Genomic DNA, 21701 nt, shown 5'->3' with positions numbered 1-21701 from the left:
TTTTGTTGCGTGCTGTCACTGCAGTGCTACGCCTGTTAGCAACTTGGACACAGCATCATAGCATCATCTCGCAGGCTGTATCTTTGCATTCATGTCCACCCTCACACAGGTTGAAAGAAGTCCTTGAATTGAATACATTTAGATTATGGCTGTAGCAGAAACATTTAGCCGCTTTCCGTGCAAAGCACCAGGTTCTCCCTTTATGCTCTTATTTCTTCTAGTTTGAGTTCCTGGATAGACGAGAATAGGAAGCCTTGCAGATAGACAGAATTAGGAAGCTGCAAATGTATTTAAAAAAAAGAAAAGAAATCTGTATTTTCCATGCAGCAAAACCACAGAATACAACTTTATAAATGTGTTACATTAGATTTTACTAGTTTTTGCATAATTTTGTTATGGTTTAGGAAATACCTAAATATGTTTGCTGACAGAATTGATTAAAAGACTTGAGTACATATTTGACAGCTAGGTTTCCCATGATGTTGTCAAGAAAAAAAACCCCACTGCTGAACTTTTTTGTGGACACAAGTTCTCAAGACTACTCAAAACATGTTGCAGTGATACTTAGCTGCAGTGCTCCACAGTTAGCCTCATGATTTTCCTGCAGTGTGCAGAGGGAACGAACTGGAAAGCTGCAGGGGAAGGACTCTGTGTTATTGATTGACAGTATGGGGCTGACCAGCTATAGGTGCTAGAGCTTTTTTCCTTTGCTGCGTGCACTCACTGACTTAATAGTGTAAATTGCGACACGGTCATTCCAGGTATGCGTGTCTAGTTCAGAATCTGGTATTGCACATTCGCTTTATCTCTGTGTTTGGATATTTTTCTGTTCAAATATTTTTCTTAGCACCTCCTTGCATCTATCGCTCTGTCTCCTCTCCTCTCTCTTTTTTCTGCTGGCCAGACTACTGCAGAGCTCTTACAGAAAAGAAGCATAGTGAGATATGGCACTGCATCATAATTCCTCAAACATGCACTTATCACTCGCTGCACCTCTCGTCTCCTCACCTGTTTTGAAACTTCGACTGCGCATCCCTTTAGGTTTATTGAGCCTGCAACAAACCATGTTGTGATGTGTTGTGATTGTCAGCACTGTATAAACCGCTGGGACTTCTTTGCTGTTTGTCACCTTAAGACCACAGAAGACTTTTAAATAAGAATGCACAATGTTAAACTGCAGTAGGTGTCGTGTTTGCACTCTCAGTTCTTGGGCATACGCAGTCACTCATCAAACCCGGTGGAGTCGGCCAGGCTGTGGCTAGCGCTGACCTTCAGCAGCGTTACTTCATGCATCAGTGTGAGGGTGACTGTGCATCTGTGGGGGTTTTGTTCAGAGCTTTGTTGCTGGTTTACCTCATGTTTGCACTTCAAGACTTGTTTGTACTAACATGAAGCAGGTGCAGGTGCAGATGCATGAGCACACGGACATGCCCGAAAACAAAATCTGTATTAGAGTGAGGATGGTAAGGGCAAAGACTGGTTCCAAAGCAGGTTGGCTGTACACAAAACACTGCTGCTTACCCTTCTGCTGTATTCTCCTCCCGTCTCAGCCCACCATAGTACATTAAAGAGATGTATGATTTCAGCGTTATCTAGTACCAGGTGTTCTGGTCAGATACTGATGTTAAATTTGACCAACAGTTGAGATACCGATCTGTTTTTGTTATTCTTTATTCGTCCAAGAATAAAACTAAGTAAATTTACATGAAATATTAAAAAAGGGTAGCTTTAGGGTAGTTTTAAACAGTTTGAAATCTTAATCAGCGTTTCTTTAGCAAACTTAAAGTTGATCCAACGCAATAGATAAGACACCAACCCTCACTTGTAGATTTGCCCGCATGTTAAAGTCGGTCAACAAGGCCAATACCTTTGCTTTATCAACACTGGTCAGTACTGATTGTCCACTGTTGGCATCAGTGCGTTAGCGAAGAATTTTCCACAGCAGTGCAGTCAGAAATTGGTTTTCACAGGGATTGTTCATCCAAATTACAAAACACATTTCCCAACTAACCCCTTGTACTAGCAACCAATGTGCTAATACCTAGCTAATGCTAGGTATTAGCTATGCAGATTGGTTGCTTAGGATATGAGTGCTGCTTTATTCAAAATTTGAGTTGTTCAAAAGTACTGCATCTTTCTAGATGCTGTGATCTAATTTCACAGTGCAGACCCATCAAGCCTGGGCAAACCTATTCCAAAGCATCTGCTAAAAGTTAGGGAAACTAATCCTTTACTTATAATGTGACTGAAGAAGGTAGGGAAAAAAGTATCATTGTGCTTATAGCTCCACAAATTAAACTCGGTCCAGATCAGATTTCGAGAGCTTTGTCGATGTCTTTTTTTTTATTTCTTTTTTTTTTTTTTTTCATATTTTGCATATTAAATATCTTTATTTTTGTCTTTTTAAAAAAACTGTATAAAAGACACAGTATTGCACATAATAAATCAATTGCACTTCTTTAAGATACAGATAAACATCTAGTTCTCTCTTGATGCTACAGTATAACTACTGAAAGAAACCAACCTAGCATATACAAGAGTGAAGTTGTGAAATATATGTAACTAACAAAATGCAGCATGTTGGAGCTTGTGAAGGTCAAGCCAGTGATAGCTAGTAGTTTGCTGGATATTGTTGTTGTACATTTTTTTATGTCCTTGAAACCACTTTGGCATATTTCCTGTCTTCTAGGGCAGTGGTTGTGTCTTTTAGAGTGATCAGCTATTACGTTTTTGTTTTTTCTCTTTAGATATTGGCTGTTATCCCACACTTGAAATGTTTTTTAGCACTATTTGATATTGTGTAATATATATTTACATACAGTGATGTGAGTAAGTAAGAACATCCCATGGAAACTGATTACTTGTTTAAATATCTGGACCAGCACACACTAGATCCTCTTTGAATTGAAATGGCTCCTACAGATAAAGGTAGTATACTTAAAGAACATGATAACCAAAAACCTACAATAAAATATAAAGTAATATGTTATTATCTGTTTAAACACAAGTACATCCTCAGCCTTAAGAAACTAGAGTTGCCAACGGCCGGACAGGCCGAGTCTGGTCAGTGTATCCTGGGCAACCGTTGCTCACTAGGTAAAAGTGTCTATTCTGAAGGTTGCTGGCAGCTGCTAGCGTGAAATTGGTCACGGTGCATGGAGATATGCAGTGCTGCACCAAAAACCTCTTTGTGATTGGTCACTTTCAGGATGCCGCAGTCGCTTACTGTGCATGGAAGACGCCGACTTGGCTGTAAAGACTTGAAAAACGTCTTGCCAAGCAGTAATAAAACTGTGAAAAGTGTGGCACAAACTGGAAAGAGGCCATTTGATTTCAAAGTAAAAGTTGTGCCTTTTGAAATGTTTTGGTTGTTGGTTCAGGAAATAGACTTTACCAAGTGTCGGGCAGCAACTTCCAGCGAGCAGTCATCAGCAAGTCAAAGAATACACACTGTTTCCTAGCGATTGGAGGGGGGGTTGCAGACTGGTTTCTAGGCCTGGGTCAGCAAGGCAGTAATTGTCTAAAAGTCTTTGAATTACTGAAATTTTTGCCAAATCGTCAATGAACAATGTTTGAACTTGTTCTGCCTGTTTAAGACAAGATTTAAGACCATTTCCATACACTTTATTTATACTTTTTCAGGTCCACTTCAACTTTCATTCATGTATCTTCAAATAATCCTTTAAAATTCTTTGATATAATAAATAATTCACACTTGAGAAAATGAATGCAAGCTGCCCAGTTCCAGCGAGCAAAGTGTCCTCGAAGCATAACGACCCAGATTCACATATTGTAAAAGGTTTTTCTCTTCAAAACTGTTCTCTCTACAGTTGTGGCCAAACAGCTCTCTTGACATATCTCTCATGCATATCATGATTGTAGACATGATCACTTCAACGCTGCAAGAGTTACCTGCAAATCTTTGTGGCACCTTAATCAACATACCCTCACAAAGCCTGTGTAGGGTCTAATCACTGACAACAAACCTGGAAGCCCAAATTGTTTTGGTGTGTTAATAGAAAGTAAATTCGACCGATTTGCACTTGGGTGTGTGCATGTATGTTTCTTCTTTTTTTTTTTCATTTCAGATTAGCACCTTTGCTAATGAGCACTATTTCAAAGAGGATAAAATGTTTGTCCGTTCATATCTGTCCAAAAATGAATCGTTCTTATTGGATGTTCTCACTTTTTCACATGAAGGTGTAGTAAATGCACATGTTGTTTTGGCTGTACGTAATTGTTGAACCCGCTGTGGAGTTACTGCACATGGTTTTTACTTTACAGTCGAATAGATGCAAAGCAATGAGCAGGAACTATTTTTAACAATAATAAAGGGAAATGGGGGGAGATTTTGTCAATCTCATTAAAAATTGTTTTAAAAGCTAGAAAATATCCTGCAAAATTCAAAGGTTGTAAAAAGCATGCAAGGCTATAAGCCTGCCACCCTGCACTGTAGAAGCCCTGGTTGTGATCAGAAGTGGCACATTCAGTTTCTCTGGCTTGGTTTCAGTAGCTATTATAGTAGCTGATACAGGATACTGCAGCAATACAATCAAAGCTATCCTCTGATACCTTTCGCGTGTGCTGAAAACCAACTATTTATTATAGTTGGTTTAGTAACAGTAACAGTTTTCTCAGTGTGTCTATGCTTTTATACCAATGAATGGGTTTTTGTCTTTTCTTGGTGTTTAATGACCTTATGCATACGTGAGGTTAGTACGAACTTTGCGATGCATGGAAACAAGTTGAGAATTGTGAAATGATCGACTTCCTTTTGCACTGTAGTGTTTGAACTGCACAGCTCCCGTCACTGCAGCTCAAATAAATACATTTTGCTAAATCTTAAAGTGGATGTATATTGGTATATTTATATAGAAAAAAGTACATTGATGTTTAACTTTGCAAATATTAAGAAAATAAGTGTTCTTTCTTCTTTTGTTTTGTTTTTTTTTTCTTCAAAGTCAGTGGATTCAAGGAGACATTTTAGCGATGGATAAAAAGTTGACTGTAGAACTCCAATAAACATCTGATATTTTGTCCTTTAGGTCTCTTCTTTATATAGATATGAAAGTCTTCACTCTGCATGGTTAGTAGACAATCTACATATGTGAGTTATTACTCAAAATAGTTCTTTTTAATTATTCTGGAGAAAATGTATCCTGAACAGTTCTAATTGTGCTTTGCAGTACAGTGATATGCTGTTTATGGAGGCCTCAGAGCATTATGGTTGATCTGCCAACCTCTCCTGGAGGCTGGGAAGAAAGTCCCAACTGATGAATGGAAATGTGAAGGGCACAGAACCATTACAGAACAGAACCCCGTTGACGTCAGCTAGAAGAAGAAAAAATATATATGCAAATAGACATCGGGAAATCAAATTCATCTTCTCACCTTGCCGATCTCCAAATATGTTTCCTTGGTGTAATTTCACACCCTGTTTGAAGAAATTAGTTCAAAATAACTCAGAATCCATTTTTGGTAAGCATGACATTTTGAATTTTCCGCGGGATCCGCACTCGTGTCTCATTAAACATCCTGTCATCTCAGAAAAGGGTTCGGTATCCAGTCAAGGTCTCCATTAATACCAGGTCTACATCCAAATAGATATAAAAGAAGTTGATGAATAAACCAAACAAAAGCGGATGATCGGATGGACACTTAAATCCTGTGCACGGTGGTGGAGGGGAACATGGTTTTTTGTTGTCACAGGAACCAAAGTTTCCAGCGAGCGTGTTTCTTGGAGTCAGCTTTGGACTTGCGTTTTGGGGTGGAGGTGAAGGCCTCCTGAGGGTAAGGCAGGGGGGGAAAGTGGGTGTCCTCTGTTGGGAAAAGCCTCTTCATCAGTGGTTGTAGCTTGTCCTCCTGTTGCTTGAAATCCAGTTCAACACTGCAGCGAACAAAGAAAGAAAGGTGTTAGCTTAAATGATTGTCAGTTGCTGGCTTGCTATTAACATCATTGTCTCCAGGGCATTTATTTCCAATTTAAACAGTCATTTACGTTGGGACGGACTGAAGTAGTGTAGCAGTAAAAACTATTCAACTAAGATGAATCAAAATATGACAATTATTTTTTGAGATTTCATCAACAAAGCATCATGTGGGCTGAAGTGGATGGAGACCAGCTGAATACTTATTAGCACACAGTTATAAACCATGGCATAGGTAACATGTACATGTGGGAAGGCACCATAAAAGCTTGAAGGTTTGCAGCCCCACACATTCATATGTGTGAGTAGCTCAGCTACTCAGCACATTACGGAGTTCTTTTATTAAGACAAACTATTATGAATGTATTAAATACAGTCCAGACATGTCCCTCATTGAGGACATTGCATGCATTAAGATGCAAAGAATATGAAAAGGGAGGCCTTGAAGTGCTGAGCAGCTGTAAGTGGATCAAGAAAGAATGGAGGGGAAAAATTAAAACGACATCAAATGCTTATAGAGTATTAAAAAGAAGAGGTGATGAATTATCCAGCTTTTTTTTTTTTAAATGTGTCAAAGTAAAAGTGAGCATGTGTTTTTCAATATTAAAATAATCAGAAGAAATGATATATAAAGGGTCTGACAGACTTTGAAAGCTTTGTCTTCTATTATAATTTAAATTTAACTCAGAATTGCAACATTTTTGGATACAGATTTGTAGAAAGCTCCTTTTTGTGCCCATTTACGCCCGTTGCTTGATTCTGTTACTGTAGCCCAAATCTTCATTTTCTAGGACACATTTGCCAAATTAATCATAATGAATGAATTTCAGGGAAAGAATGATAAGTGTGGCAGTTTTATCACATTATCGTTGAAATGAATACCATGGAAATGGGATGTTATTACCCAAGTCGTATAGTTAATTTATTGTGTTCCGGTCTTTTTTTTTTCATTCCTTATAATTCATTAATATTTGAGTGCTGGCTTTTATTTAATGCCTTTTATTGTTTATATTCTTCTTTTATCATCTTTGAAACCAGGGTTGAGGTTTGCCCTTAGTGCTTCTTTTAATCTTGACATTTTTTGGCTGTCGCATTCCCCGGACAATCATATTAAGCATCAAAGTTATGGCCTGTACTCACTTGACCCCTGCGTGGGCATCTGTCACAGCACTGCTCAGCCTGGTAAAGCGACCTACATTTCCTGGTTGCTTCATCTTTATTTCCCAGTAAAACCTCCAAATTTAGACATTTCTTGATTGCATCTGGCTGCTCATTTTGGCTCATTTTGGCTGCAACCACTGCTGTCTTTTTCTTTTTCTGTCTTTCTTTTGTTATTTGCCTTCTCATTGTGAATCATAGAGCGACAGGGAAGTCCATTAGTGTTTTTCCCACTCTCAGTTCAGTCTCTGGTGTTGATGTTGAACTGAAGATAATTTGCTTAGCTGGACTTCAGATCAGAGCCTTAGTATTGATGTGAGGATGTCACTTTGTTTTATATTGCTTCAATCCATGCTCAGTATTACAATACCAGAAAAAAATAGTGCTTATAAAGAATGCGTTAATTTTTTGCTTTTTTCTTGTCCTTCTTGGTTCACTCTGTATTTACTCAAGGTTCAAGGGTATTTATCTGGACCAAGCGTCATTGTAATCCCACACTTGCAAACTGACTGCTAGGTGCTGCAAAGTGAAACTCAGATTACTGCCTCAGCTGTGCTTTAATCTGCTAAAGCCTTCGTCAGCCACTACATAAGTCAGGCTGGTGGCAAATCTGATAGACAGACTTGCATAATAGCAGCAGGCTGCCTGCTCAGATTTAAGTACAATGCATCTGTTGGGATTTTAGACTTGAAGCGATACATAGTTAGATCATTATTAGTATTCAAGGTGAATTGCAATTGCACATTATTATCAGTATAGACTCTGAAAGTGCAGTCAAATAGTAATAAGTTCTTAAATCAAGTCTCTGTAGTAAAGTGACATTAGTGGGGAGTTTTTTATGAGGAGACATTCATGTGGAAATTTCTGACACATTTGAAAAAACAGTTAATCACCATTTAAACAATGCATATATATCTGTAGGCAATATATTTTAGCAAAAAAGGAGAAAAGAAAAAGCCTCTGTTATACAAAATGTAACATTTAACAATATTAAACATTTAAGCAAAACCTACTTTTTAAAAAAAAGTAGTTATTTTGGGCCAACATGTGTTTGACATGATCTGAATAAAGCTTTTGAGAAGGAAAACAGACAAGAACCTTTATATGATCTGTGGTTCCTGGTAGTACAAATGTTCTGGGCTGTGGTTATGAAAAGGAAATGAAGGTTAGTGGAATGGAGAAGTCAAAAAGCAGCTAGAATTTCATGAACGTGTTATGGAGAGATTTAAAACAGATAAGAAAATTCTTGCACATTTTGCAAATACAGGAATTTGGAATGCGAGGATGGGAGATCTTTCAGCAGACTGATGTTTGACACTGGTGGATCGTAGTGCAGAATGCATTTAACTTCTGTCTGGTGTACTGTTTTCCAGACCTGTATCACATGTATTCAGTTCAATTTCAATTTTATTTGTATTGCACCAAACCACAACGACAGTCCCCTCAAGGCACTTTATATTGCTATCCATTTTTTGAATGAAATATAAGAAAAAATCTTTCCTTAGAGTTCACCAACTTTATCTGACAACACAGTTTCACAGAGGAATTTACTTGTCCACACAAAAAAGTCAAACATTTCCTTTTCATGTCATTACTTTCTCCAATAATTGCAAATATGAGCAACTCAAGTGAAGCCAGACACTCAGAATTATATAATTCTTTGACTTGAGGCTTTTATATAAAAGGGAAAACGCAGCTACTTTGATCAATAAATCACTGGCTGCTAATTACACTGGTAAAAATCTATATCCGTGTTTCTGTATGAAATTAGTGGAAGTTTGTGTGCACAAATGATTACATGTGGAAACAGCTCCATGTTGCAAGCAAATGCACTGGGGATACGTTTAAAGAAGGAGCGCATATATTTAAAGTCATTTAAACTGTCTTATGAACAAATTTACTCAAAAGGTCGGATCAATCCATGTTCGCAACCTTTGGATTTATTCAGATTTGTGCATAAACAGCTAAAAGGCGAGCTGAATCATTTGCAGTTCTTTGTTTTGCTCTGAGCCTGTGTTGAAAAAAACAAAACAAAACAAAAAGAAAGAAAGAAAGAAAAAACGTGCAGGACCTGAACTAAATGTTTAGACCAGGACATAAAAAGACTGTTTCTTGTTTGGTTCACAATTACTTTTCGATGCTCAGATTTTATCCCTGAGGGATTTTATTCATCTCTGTAAAATCTCCAAAAGGATTTTGTGCTTTGAACACAAAAAGTACAACAGCCCGTGCCTTGATATTATTTTAGCAAGATTACACCTGCTCACATTGTTTGAACTTTTCCATGTCTGTCATACAGTTGGCCCAGAGCTTCAAAGTTGGCAGCTACCATTTAAAGAGTCCTCCTTCAAGGCCTCTTGGGCCTCAAATGGCTAGACCAGAGTAGATTTTAAAGTTTGCCAAGAATATTTCCTATATATGAATAGGGATGGATACCGGTATCCAGTGCCATGATGGCACCGGTTCTGACATAAACGGTAGTAACCAGACCGAAAAGCAGTGCACATTTCGGTGCTTTATTTCGGTGCTTTTTTTCCCTGAGATGTCATACACTTTGAATTCTAACCAATCATTTTACGTTTCCGAGGATAGTAGGCGGGTCCAGGTACGTACGTTCTTTTAGAGCAGAGCTACAGATTAAAAATGCCCAAGACGAAGCAGTCCAAAATCTGGCTGTACGTCACAGCAAAAGATGCAAACTCAGCAGCCTGCAACAAGTGTTTTAAGATGATACTGTGATACTGTCAAAGGAGGTAACACCTCGAATTAGATGAAACACCTGGAGACGCATAGCATTTTTTTTAAAAGCTGAAAAATGTGCCGTATTTGATAGCTTACTGCGAGACATCACACCGTGCACATCTACTGCGGGTGTGGTGCCTGTTATCGGACCCGGAGTTAGCAGCATCCCCCAAAAACCCGCAGAGTAGAGTCCTGGCCCCTAGCCCTGCCAGTGTAGCAGAAATGATGACGGATGATGATGGCAGCAGCAGCTGTTCTTCTCTGCGTGAGTAGCTTAATGTTGTTTGTGTGTAATTTACGTTGAGTAGGCTAACCACGTTATTACATTAATGCACGTAAGGTGAACTAGCAAACACCGTCGTAGTTATATGCGGCTGTCTTCTTGTTTGATGGCAGATACTCCCTTCACCCTGGCCAAAAAAGCTAAAATGACCAAAGAAAAAGTGGAAAACAGTTAAACATGAGAGGTTTTTGGACAAAGTTTGTGCTTTTTCCATTGATTAAGCACTGCTTCCAGCCAAGAGTGATACCATATATGCCCTATAGCTGCAGAAAAGGCTAACATTGTTATCTTTTTACAAAAAAAACCCCAGCTGAACATGAGAGGTTTTTGGACCAATTTTGTGTTCTCCATTCTTTAAGCACCGGTTCGAGCACCGTTTAAGCACCGGCACCGTTTCAAAAGTACCGGTTTGGCACCGGTATCAGATAAAACCTAAACGATACCCATCCCTATATATGAATTTTAAGTGGTCATAACAGTTGTTTTATATTCATTCTGAAAAATTAGATTTTTATCCATTCATAAATTTGCATTTTTTTTTTGTTTTTAGATTTTTTTATTCCCTTAATGATTGATTTTATGTTTCATAAGAACAATCTGATTCTAGTTTAGCCCTTTTGTCTGGCCCAAGGGAAGGGAACTACACATAGTTAACTTTGTCAAACTCTGACATGCATATAAAACAAAATGCATAGGCCACTAAATTAACAGGCTCTTGCAGCTCAGATAAAAGTGGCATAGATGTAATAAACGTGGGGTGACACCGATGAAGCAAAAATGTTGAGCATTTCCCTGCATGCTTTGCATGTCTTTAAAAACCTTTAGTTATTGCTGCGATAAAGGCACAGCAAAACAGATCTCCTTGGAGTTTTAGGGGAAGGGGGTGCTGTAGCTTAATGCTGTGTCATTTTCTGTGGATAAGTTTCTCCTTCTACACATACACATAATCATGCACATACACACATACAGCAGCAGTGATAGGATTTTCCTTGCTCTTCAGCGTAAGCCTCTAATACTGCTGAGGCTGTTGTTGCTTCACATCCATGGCTACAGGTGATAGTCCCACATGGACATGTAGCCATTTAACCTTATTAAAATGCCGATTATTATGCTGTATTGTTGGTACAATAATAAGAGTTAATTAATGCTCTTTATGGACACTGTACATTACATGTTGCACAGATCAAGATACTTATGTGCAGCAATCTTTGCTTTGTACAGCTGTTTCCATCTGGTTTAAGGTTGTGCTTCTAAATTATAAACTTTAACACATGTAAATTGTTAAAATAATCCATCAAGTAATCCATGAAAGCCAAATGCTCAGGTTTCAAATTTTTCTCTATTCTGGTTCTCTATGATGTCGTAGAACGGGGACGACCAGGTTGGGCAAGGTCATTTCAGTCCCACCACTCTGGCTGTAACCTGCCCCCTCTGAAAAACTATTTTTGTAGACCCCAAGAATAAAGAATCAAGTTGGAAATGACCATAATAAGTCAACCTTAAATTCCAGTTTCAGTCACATATTAAATAATCTAAATGCAGACTATATCTAAAACAGCAGTCCCCAACCTTTTTTGCGCCACGGAACAGTTTAATGTCAGACGCTATTTTCACGGACTGGCCTTTAAGGTGTCGCGGATAAATACAACAAAATAAACTGATACGACCAAGACAAAAACTGTGGTATTTTGTAAATAAAATAGTAAACGTGAATTCACTGTGTAATTGTGTAACTTTATTAGCAGCGTCCTCCTGAAATGCGCCAACAACATTGTGAGTAACAGCCTCCTCTCTGCCAATTAATGCTCTCTGTTCGCTATGGTAACATGTAAATATTTAACATTTATTTATAACACACTGGAAAAGACCAAGGGAAACTGAGTTAATGATAAAAACCCCTGAAAACCATAAATTTCACACAAGCCTCAACTCTCATGGCCCGGTACCAGACGACTAACGGACCAGTACTGGTCTGTGGCCCGGGTGTTGGGGACCACTGATTTAAAAAGTCTTTATAGTAGGGTTGGGGGATTCCATCCTCTCGTCCCGCTGAGGCATCGCTATTGGATGGCAGAGGAGGTTAAAGCACACCTATTGTGGTGGCTCTATTCATCTTCCATAATAACAGTATGTGGCCACAAGGCAAAAAACCTCCAAATGAGCTAAAGTGGAACATCTACATTGGGAGTTTTTTCATCCAGTAAGAATAAATGTTAAAAGTTGACACTAATTGATTTAGCTTTATCGTAATTAGTTAACCTAATGGACATGTATCAGTTGAACAGCTAAAACAGTATTAACAGACTTTAATACTGAGACAAGACGGGAAGTTTAGGAGATGATTAAGTGTCTCTGCACTTTACAGTCTCGACGGTCACATTTGCACACATTTAAAAGTCAAACCAGCAGTCACAAATATCCTGCTGTTGTCTCTCTTTTGATGATGACGATAGATCAGTGTAACCTCTCCACACAGATGCACATTAACTTCAAAGCTTGTAGAAGTCCGCGCATGAATTGTGGATGCGTAGCCACGCACGCCCAAGTAAGTCTGGGTTGCAGAAATGCAACCAGAAACTATAATGAGGAAGTTTCAGTTTATTATACACCTCATAATAATCATATCAGTTTATTGCGTCAGTGGAGAAAAAGCACAAAAATCGCCTTGATCGACGAGCCGTCGTCAATAGTTTTGACCATCACCATCCATAAAACACTACTTCATAAGTCTGTAGTCTTCTGATTTGACTGTGAACCTCATTGGAAGCTGAAACTAAATGAATGATCTTTGTTAGAAAACACCCCAGCCACCCTGGACACTACCCAGTCGAACTTAAATGCCATGAACGTGATTTTTAAAAAAAAAAAAAAAAGAGCGTTTGCACTGACGTATAAAGTCACATGATTCAGTACCAGTTGACAATATCAGCATAGAAACTAACAATGCTGTACTCAACATAGCTTATGAAGTGTTTTTATTCCTTTTCAAGCCTGATATTTTTTTAATATTTTGTTTTTAAAGTTGAGTAATACACATAGTCAATGTAATGTAATCAGACTAATCCCCACAAACAGCATACATATTTGAACAATCAAAAGTTTCTGGTTAGTCATCCACGTAGCTGTGTGTTGTTACTTAGCCTTTGTGTGAAACTGAATCTGCGCAGCTCTCAGGAGCCAGGCGAATCATACAAAGTAGATGTAAAGTGCCCCGTGGCTTGGGAACAGCATAGCAAGGAAAATTAAATGTCACTGAAAAGAGAAAAAAAAAATCAGCATAACTTCATTTGGAAAAAAAAGAGAGAAAAAAAGATAATCATCTCATCTTTGAAACCTACTCAAAAGGCCTTGTAATGAAAGATTTATTAGTCTCTACCCAGCCCAGTTATCAGCAATGCCTTATGAAAGTGTCACAGGCCCCCATGCGTCACTCCGCATTTGGACTTTTTGCTGAAAGCAAAAAGTGAGGTGTTGTTGGCATTTACTGTCCCCTATCTGCCACTCCCTGGAGGGGGTTGTTGGATCAGAACAAATTGAAGAAAGCACTTCGGACCTTGTCAGTCTTTAACCTCTGTCCCTCATTTGTTCCTCCTCTATATTTGTCTTCCTCTCTTACTCCCATTCCTTCCTCTCTATAAAGTATATATATATATATATATATATATATATATATTGAAGATAGAAAAAGAATTTTGTCCAATTCCACGTACAATACATAATCTCTCGTTTTAACTTATTCGTTGTTATACAAACCTCTCACCTGCCCTTTATCCGTCTGGGTCTTTATCTCTCGTTGTCTCTTTCATCCCCTCGCTGTTACACATTCTCACTCTGCCTTTCTTTTTGTTCCCCTTATCTTTTCTGGGTGTGAATGTGCTCTTCTTGACTGTCCTCACTGTCCCTTCACACTATCTGTCACACCGAGGATCACTCTTGTAGCTATGGTAACTGGCTTACCACCATGTTGGAAAACATCATTATGCTTGCAGAAAAAGAGATATCTTCCCCCAGCACTGCTGTGCGGTAGGACAGCCTCGCTGCTCAGTAATTTCCATATGTTCTAATGTAATCAGCTCTTCAGCCTTTAGCGACGCTTAATTGATTTTCATAGCCTCGCACAATAGATTGGATATTTGTCCTCCTTTTAAAAGCCCATTCCTTTGTTGATTTTTTTTTTTTTTTGCTATCTTATTGCACTGCACAGTGTTATTCAAAGAATGTTTTACCATCAGATAGTCAGTTTAATGATCACTTGTAATGCTCTGCTTCAGAATTAATTGCAGGACTCGGAAGCTAATGAGAAAATTTAACTGTTGGGGAATATTTGTAGTCTGTTGTGAACAATGTAACTCGGTGATGGGGACCTCCCAAATCGACTTCCTTTATCACAACCACTTAAATCTATCTCTGTTTTTGATCAGCACATTAACCCATATAAAAGCAATGTGAGGAAAATGAGATTACAGGGTTTTTGCGTCAAGAAGCATCAGCGGAATGCATTTCGAATCCCGGCTTTTCCGCACCATCCTGTCTATCTGTGTCTTTTTATCCAGCTTCTTTCTGTGTTTGTCTCTCATGTAGGGCTGCCACGATTAGTCGACTAGTCACGATTACGTCGACTATCAAAATCGTCGACGACTAATTTAATAGTCGACGCGTCGTTTGAAGTTTTGTAAGATCACAAAAACGCAGGAATAAGTAGTAGGATTTAAGAGTGTAATAACGGACTGAAACAGAAGATGGCAGCACTGCATGTACAAGGATGCCAGCTGCCGTTAAACCCCGAAGAAGAAGAAACTGTGTCTGTGAAGGTTCTCAGTCATCCAGGTCATCGTAGTCAAAGGAGCTTGCAAAGAAAAGCGTCTGGACTTCTTTAAGTTACTTGAAGACGTTTCACCTCTCATCCGAGAGGCTTCTTCAGTTCTAAGGTCAAATGGTGGAGAGTCCCAGATATAAACCTGGTGGGAGTGTCCCCCCACAGAGGGACAAAAGGACCCCCTGATGATCCTCTAATCGCCTGAGCCAAGGTGTGGAACTGGGTGTGGGTCCCAATCAGCCAGAGTTTCGGGTGAGTTCATTGTGAAACCTGGCCCCACCTTATCATGCGAATTCCTGAGGTCAGATGGCCCAGGGTGTGAGTGGGCGTTAAGGCGTCTGGGAAGGGATCTCAAAACTGGATTATAGATGGCAGAGAGTTGGTGTCGTAAACCACCGCCTCTGTTCAAAGATGGTCGCTCACAGTATTATTCTTGGTGGTCGCTTACTCGTATTATTCTTTCTCGGTCACAAAATAAACGTTTAACATATTTTCAGGCGAGAATGTAGATGTGTAAACCTCAAATATCTGCTCAGTTTATCAAGACACCACATATTTTCAAAAGCGCTCCGATGTTTTCGGAGACCTCTGTTACCCACTAGCTCGATAGCTAGCCGGGGGCAAGGCTCGCTAGAGCCCGTGAGAACACCAGACTCCCGGCAAATGGTTTTCAAACCCACCGCCGTCTTTCGCTACTCAGGTTAAATATGACATATAAGTCACTTAGATAACTTAAAAATGTTATTGTTTGGCTTTTTTCAGTATTTTATTTGTTCCTGAGTAAATCGGTTTGGCTGAGATTAAAATTATAGTTTTTACACAGCTGAACAAACCTCAAGCAGACAACTGATTATCAGAAGTGTGAGATGCTTGAGAATGTACTCCGGTGTCCCGTTCTATTTTATTGTTTTATTTTATTAAACTTCACCGAAACAATCTGCAAATGTCATATTTAACAAACTATCATCTTGTCTTTATTTCTAGTTAGCACATACCTTAAACACTTAAAGCTGTAAGCTAATGATAGTTATATAAGAGCAGATGCATGCTGGTGCAATAAGCTGTACGTTTTACGTCCAATGGATGCACGATCTGATTAGTCCACGATCAAAATAATCGTTTGTGGCAGCCCTACTCTCATGCTTACTCTCTAACTCCCCCCACCAAAACTCCTCCTCTCTCCTAACCCTTCTCAGTAACAGATGTTACGTCACTGTAATAGGCAAGACAGAATATTGTTTTTTTTTCTGCCTTTTTCCTCATTCTGTTTCAATGTCATGCACATTGTATTAAGCTTTGAATCCCCAAGTTCATTTGAAAACACACTGTTAGCTGTGTGGAGGAGATAACATATTCTGGAGAAAAAGTGAGATTGAGAAAGTTACTGGGGGAGGATGAAAGAGAGACCGACCGAGTTCAAGATGGTTAAAAACGAGGAAAGTGGGACCAGACAAGGACAAGACACTATAGCAGCTTTTGTATTCTGTTTGAAGTCCATGCCCATAGGCTGCAGCATCATATTGATCTGGTGCTGTTGTTATGCTAAGGTTGGGTTGGATGATGCCAGATACTCTTGGACAAATTGATTACATTGAAGAGTGCATGGCTTCTTACTTGGCGTTAAAATGATTTATGAATCCATATTTCCAACTCTAGCCTCGAGACCAGGTATATCACATTAACATTTAGGAGTTTACTCCAGCATCACGAGAAATCCTGATATCATAGACAACTATTCTTCCCATATACACAGTGTTCCTTCACGGCTCTGCCTCCTATCCTGTGTTCCTCCACCTCCAGAGAGGTTGTTTTCATGGAGATCTAAGTAATTAGATTGCCATTTAATCCCCCCGCCTGTGTGAATACAACTGCTATATTTGATTCTGTGTCTAATCAACACAATTTACCATGCCAAGCGAGTCTCTTAAAGAAGAACTCGGGTCAATTTAACAGATTTTAAACATCACACTTAAAAAATTTTTGCCCTTCATCAAGCTAAAATCCTGCCAGACCCAGACAGGGTTTGTTAAAAATGAGCCTCCTGCGTTTATTTTTTATTTTTTTATTGACAGCTATTCTTCCAATATACAGTCTGTGTTTTTCTGCACTTCCTCCGCAGGTGAAGAATTTCAGTAGATTGTGGCAGATCTAGGAAGCCGAATGTGGATATTTGACGTTAAAGACAGTTGTCAGTCTTTCTGCAAGATCAACACCTGCAAAATCAGAGGGAAAATCTGACCTTACTTTGTGTCAACTTTATAGAACAATCAGTTTTTCTTTTGGCTTTTTTAGTATTGAAAATCTCCATACGCGTGCTATTTTGAACAACTCACTCGTATGTATAATTGGCTCATATTCAAATGGCTACACTTAATCATAGCTTTTATTGCAACTTGCATTTGCATATTTAATATCTTCGGTGGGAATTGAGGTCACGTTGATATACACACCAGGAGCTACATTTACAGAAGCCTAAAATTTTAATTATAGTCGGTTTAAAAGTGCAAACAGAATAAAAATACCCAATCTGAACACTGCAATCAAATTAAACAATTGTCATTTCAATTTTTTTTAAAGAAGAGGAATTTTTCACTTTTGCACCTGTCAGCACATCACTGATTAAATATTGGCCGCATCTAAACACCAGAGCATTAGAAATCACATTGATGTGATGACTTTAGTAAGAAAAAACAAATAAAAACAAAAGTGTGCATGTAACCAAGCAACATAGGAAACTTAATTTTTTCTAAGAGCCTTACAGTGAAATTGCTTTTATTTGTTAAAATTAAGCATTTTGCTACACAGTTTGTTGCTCGCAGATTGAGAGCAAAGGTTAGCAACATCTTTGTGGTCTGGTCTTAGGAATGGAGAGTGGAGAAAGAGCCTATGTTAGAGGGAACAGGGGTGCCTATTCTCCTTGGCCAAAGCTCTGCATTGACACTGCACAAATTAACTATATATAAGAGCGAAATCTCATCTCAGGAGTCAGTTCTATTTCATTCATTTTTTAAACCATTGCCTATTAATTAGTTCTGTCTTGTGTCCTTCAAATTCTTTGCCATCAGTCAGCTCAAATCACCCCATCGTTCTGTCATTGAATTGTTGTTAAAGCACCATTCTTGTTGTCAACCCTGCGGCTATGCAGAGGACCTGCTGGGATCCTAAAATATTTTACGTTGCAATGCACCCTTCCTGATCTCACACATCAGAGGGAACAGAGTTATGCCCTGCTCCTTGATTTTCAGGAGCCGATTGAAGTATGGCCAGAGGCTTATCAGTTATTGAGAGCAGTAGATAGAAAATGATTATAAATGGCTTCTCAGAGGAGAAAAGTAGACTGAGTAGAACAGCAGTGACCACTGAAAACACTTTTATTGATTGCCTCTCACCCACCTACTTTTTAAATCTCCTTTCTTTTCCATCTCTTCCCCAATCTCGCTCGTTTTGACCGTTGGCAGCTTACTACTTGTAATCAACAAAAACAAAAACAGCCAAGCTGTATGCGCATACGCAATTTAACATTGTGTCTTTCCATTCTAACTGTGAGTAAAGAGCCTTCATGGGGGTCATACTGAGCGTGTAAGAACATGGTACAAGCTTGACTTAATTGTCATGCCCTACAAGGACTCACGTAGACTTAATAAATGAAATTTAGCAGCAAGCTCAGTTTGGTAGGGCACTGCGTCTTTGGAATTTATTTCAAAGTTAGGCTTTGATTAAGTATTGCAATAACTTTTAGCTGGCTTGTTGTGAGTTTGTGTAGGGATTCATGATTCTTAGAGGCTACATCTGAGAACCACGCTGAAGTAGGGCTACTCAATTATGGCAAAAATGATAATCACGATTATTTTCACTGAAATCGAGATCTCGATTATTTGACGATATTTATTTAACAATAACAATGTATTGAATAATGACTTTAAAGATTGTCAAAAAATAATATAAAATAGTGTGCAAATACTGATAACAGTGCAAATGTTTGCAATATAAAAATTAAATGAAAAATGTAAACATCTATGTTTAGTGAACTTTGCAGTGTTGCTCTTTGGTGCAGCTACGACACTGTAGCAAAGTTTACACACTATGTCTACTTGATCCACGTCTGACTCCGTGAACCCATAATGTTTCCACATCACTAAAGTTTTTTTACCTCTCTTTTCAACCAACAGCAGTCACTCTCCTCTCCAAATAACTTCTGCTTAGCTTTCCGAGCTTCCCTCGGGTCCTCTTAATTGTTGTGACATGTGTTTGAAATGCAGAGCGGTGCGCTCGATTTGCCACGGAGCAGCGCGAGAGTAAAGCACGAGGGAGGTGCTAATAATCGGCTCAGTCATTTTTAATGATCGTTGAAAGCCCAGATCGTAATCGAGATTAAAATTCGATTAATTGAGCAGCCCTACGCTGAAGTTAGCATTTTTGTATTAGAATTAGATATTCTGAAGCCTCCAACAGAGCAACTAAACATTGTTTAACATACAAGCATAGTGCCTCCAAATTAAGTTATGCCACGTGTGTCTTCAAAAGAAGATACTTTCTCGCCTGGTTGACTTTAGACACGTATATTAGTTTTCAAATAAATTGAACTTTACATTTAAGTCATTCAGATTTTTAGTTGGCTTGGAAACAGTGCACTGTGATGATATTTCATGATGTGTGGTAATTAATTTCACCTTTTGCAACCCTGTGCTCACACGCTCCATTGCATTTATCCCCTCTACTCAGTGAATGAAGCAGTGTGAAGGGACAGTATGAGAATCAGAAGAAGACGTATAGCTTAATGGACAGCGTCGCGTGTAAATGTCACATGTCCCCATGCGCTCATTAGCAGCATTCACATTAGTAATAGCCCTTCCCCCTCCTCTCTGTGGTGTCTCTTTTCCACCTGTTCACTTTCCCTCAAGGAAAAAGAGCAGGGCGCATTTGGATCATCGTGTCTTTGAAGAGGAATGGCTACTAACCTGTAAATAATGCATGCGCTGTTCCGGCATGTGTCACAGTTGGCCGTGTCCTGTCCGGTTCGATAGGAGAGTCTGCGGGGAAGATAAGAGTCGTGAATGAGTAATTACAGGACTTGTTAGGCTGCTCCCTCACACCTTCCTTTCTCATCTTATTTGTCATCCCTCGTTAGTGAGAGCATAGTAAATGAGGGTGATGATGAGGAGTCACACTGCCCTCCTGACTGGCCCGTGCCTGGTAGCCAGGGCACGGTGTCAGCCATTACTTGTGGTTGACTGATTAGTAGTCAGATAAAGCTAAAGGGTACACAAGGTGAGTTTGTGGCCTGCGTTTAAAAAGGATTTTCATTATAGACTTGTTTCAGGATTGTTGCAATACCTTCCAATTATATTGGAGTTTTTCATGAAGTAATAACAAAAGTACTGTTGGGCTGTAACACTGCATTAGTGTAATTATCATTTAATCGGCTGATTATTTTATGTACACTGTGATAGAAACACATATTTAAACTGTTGATTAGAAGTGTAAACTCCTAATATATCAAACAGCGTTTATAACCCAAATGGTTCTTGGCTAATAAATTAAGTAATCTGTAGTCAGTTTTCATCAAAATGAATAAAGGTTTTTAACACAAAAATGTTTTTTTTAACTGGGTCTTTATTACTTTTTAATGCTGAATTGATGAGCTCCTCCTACGTTGAACGCTAACCCTTTTTACTCACGCGAAAGAAATCCCTTCATTGATTAATCCTTTCTGTGGAGCATATTTTTTGTAAAGCAAACAATCTGAGTTATAACCTGAAAGTAACAGAATCGTTTAGATCCTCTAAGGAGATGAAATTGGACAGTTTTGGTTGAGAATGCGACCCATTGACGTTTTATAGTTTGCCTCAATTTTATAGGCTAAAAACTAAAGTACTGTATTATATGATATGCTTTATATTGTTATTAGATGTTTTAACAACATAAAACAGGAAATGCTGATTAAAGATTATTTTCTAAAGGTTAACTGATATGCCTGAATTAAGAGCTTCAGTAAGCTTAAAGGATTTCTCTGGCATCTGGAAATGTGAGTAGAGTATTGATTTCAGTGGTGTTCTTGTAATTGATGACTTAATAGAATGGATGCAACTTTGGATTTTACCAACACTATTGACAAGAAGGCAATTCTGTGGGTGGTTTTATGGTAATTAAACTTCTGCATCAGAAGAAGCAGTTTGTAAAAGTCTTGAAACATTGCTCATTTCTTTAGATTCTGGGTAGAAAAGGGTAAAACATTGCAGGAATGAATTGAAAGATGTGCAAACATATAGGGAACTATATAAGGCAACAGCCGAGATTGTACAATTCTAACAAGCCTGGAAGTCAATAACTTAGTATGTCCACCTTTATTCTTCTAACACAGCCTGAACTCTCTTCGGCAAGTTTTCCTGTAATTTCTTTAGTAGTCTTCGGGAGTAATTCTGCAGGTTACTTGAAGGACGTTCAAAGATCTTCTTTGTTGGCTTCCTTTTGTTCTCTACTCTTTCAAAGTGATGCGACACTGTTTCAGTAATGTTGAGATCTGGGGAGGTCAGTTATTGACTGATAGGGTTTTGTTGTGTGCTTTTCTATTCAGGTATGCTTTGGCTGCATTGGCAGCGTGTTTGAGCTGATGGTTATGATGAAAAATGAAGATCTAGATTTCCACAATTTTTTAGCCAGATCCCCAGCATCACTGGCATGTTTTACAGATGGCTTTAGAGAATCTGTGTTAAGACCTTTGTCCTCCGTACCTAATGATCTAACCCATAGGTGTCAAACTCTAGCCTGCGGGCCA

At 38.8% G+C, this 21701-nt stretch overlaps 2 protein-coding genes and 1 long non-coding RNA gene across 8 annotated transcripts in view; 2 read left to right on the top strand and 1 right to left on the bottom strand.

Annotated features, from left to right (window-relative positions):
• The window catches only part of dock1 (dedicator of cytokinesis 1), a 207013-nt gene that overhangs the window by 84153 nt on the left and 101159 nt on the right, over positions 1-21701 (top strand). The gene's annotated exons all lie outside the window — the stretch shown is intronic.
• insyn2a (inhibitory synaptic factor 2A) overlaps positions 4035-21701 on the bottom strand; it is a 36107-nt gene continuing 18440 nt past the window's right edge. For 2 of the 5 annotated variants that reach the window (XM_085170999.1, XM_085170998.1), the window contains 2 exons: positions 19885-19956; positions 4035-5887 (listed from right to left, as the gene is read on the bottom strand). In XM_085170999.1, the coding sequence (XP_085027125.1) occupies positions 5704-5887; positions 19885-19956 (256 nt within the window). In that variant the 3' untranslated portion in view covers positions 4035-5703. Of the gene's footprint in view, positions 5888-12978; positions 13363-18354; positions 18728-19326; positions 19957-21701 lie in introns of those variants that run through there. The other 3 variants (XR_014875804.1, XM_085171000.1, XR_014875805.1) reach the window with 3 other exon arrangements.
• The window catches only part of LOC146512527 (uncharacterized), a 29252-nt gene continuing 27505 nt past the window's right edge, over positions 19955-21701 (top strand). Inside the window, exon 1 of the long non-coding RNA XR_014875806.1 lies at positions 19955-21676. This is a non-coding gene — a long non-coding RNA (uncharacterized LOC146512527). The remainder of the gene's footprint in view (positions 21677-21701) is intronic.

Source organism: Neolamprologus multifasciatus, chromosome 8 (genome assembly GCF_963576455.1).
Source record: "Neolamprologus multifasciatus chromosome 8, fNeoMul1.2, whole genome shotgun sequence".
Taxonomy (NCBI): domain Eukaryota; kingdom Metazoa; phylum Chordata; class Actinopteri; order Cichliformes; family Cichlidae; genus Neolamprologus; species Neolamprologus multifasciatus.
The sequence above is the reverse complement of the archived record's forward strand: the minus strand, read 5'-3'. Positions and strand labels throughout refer to the sequence as shown.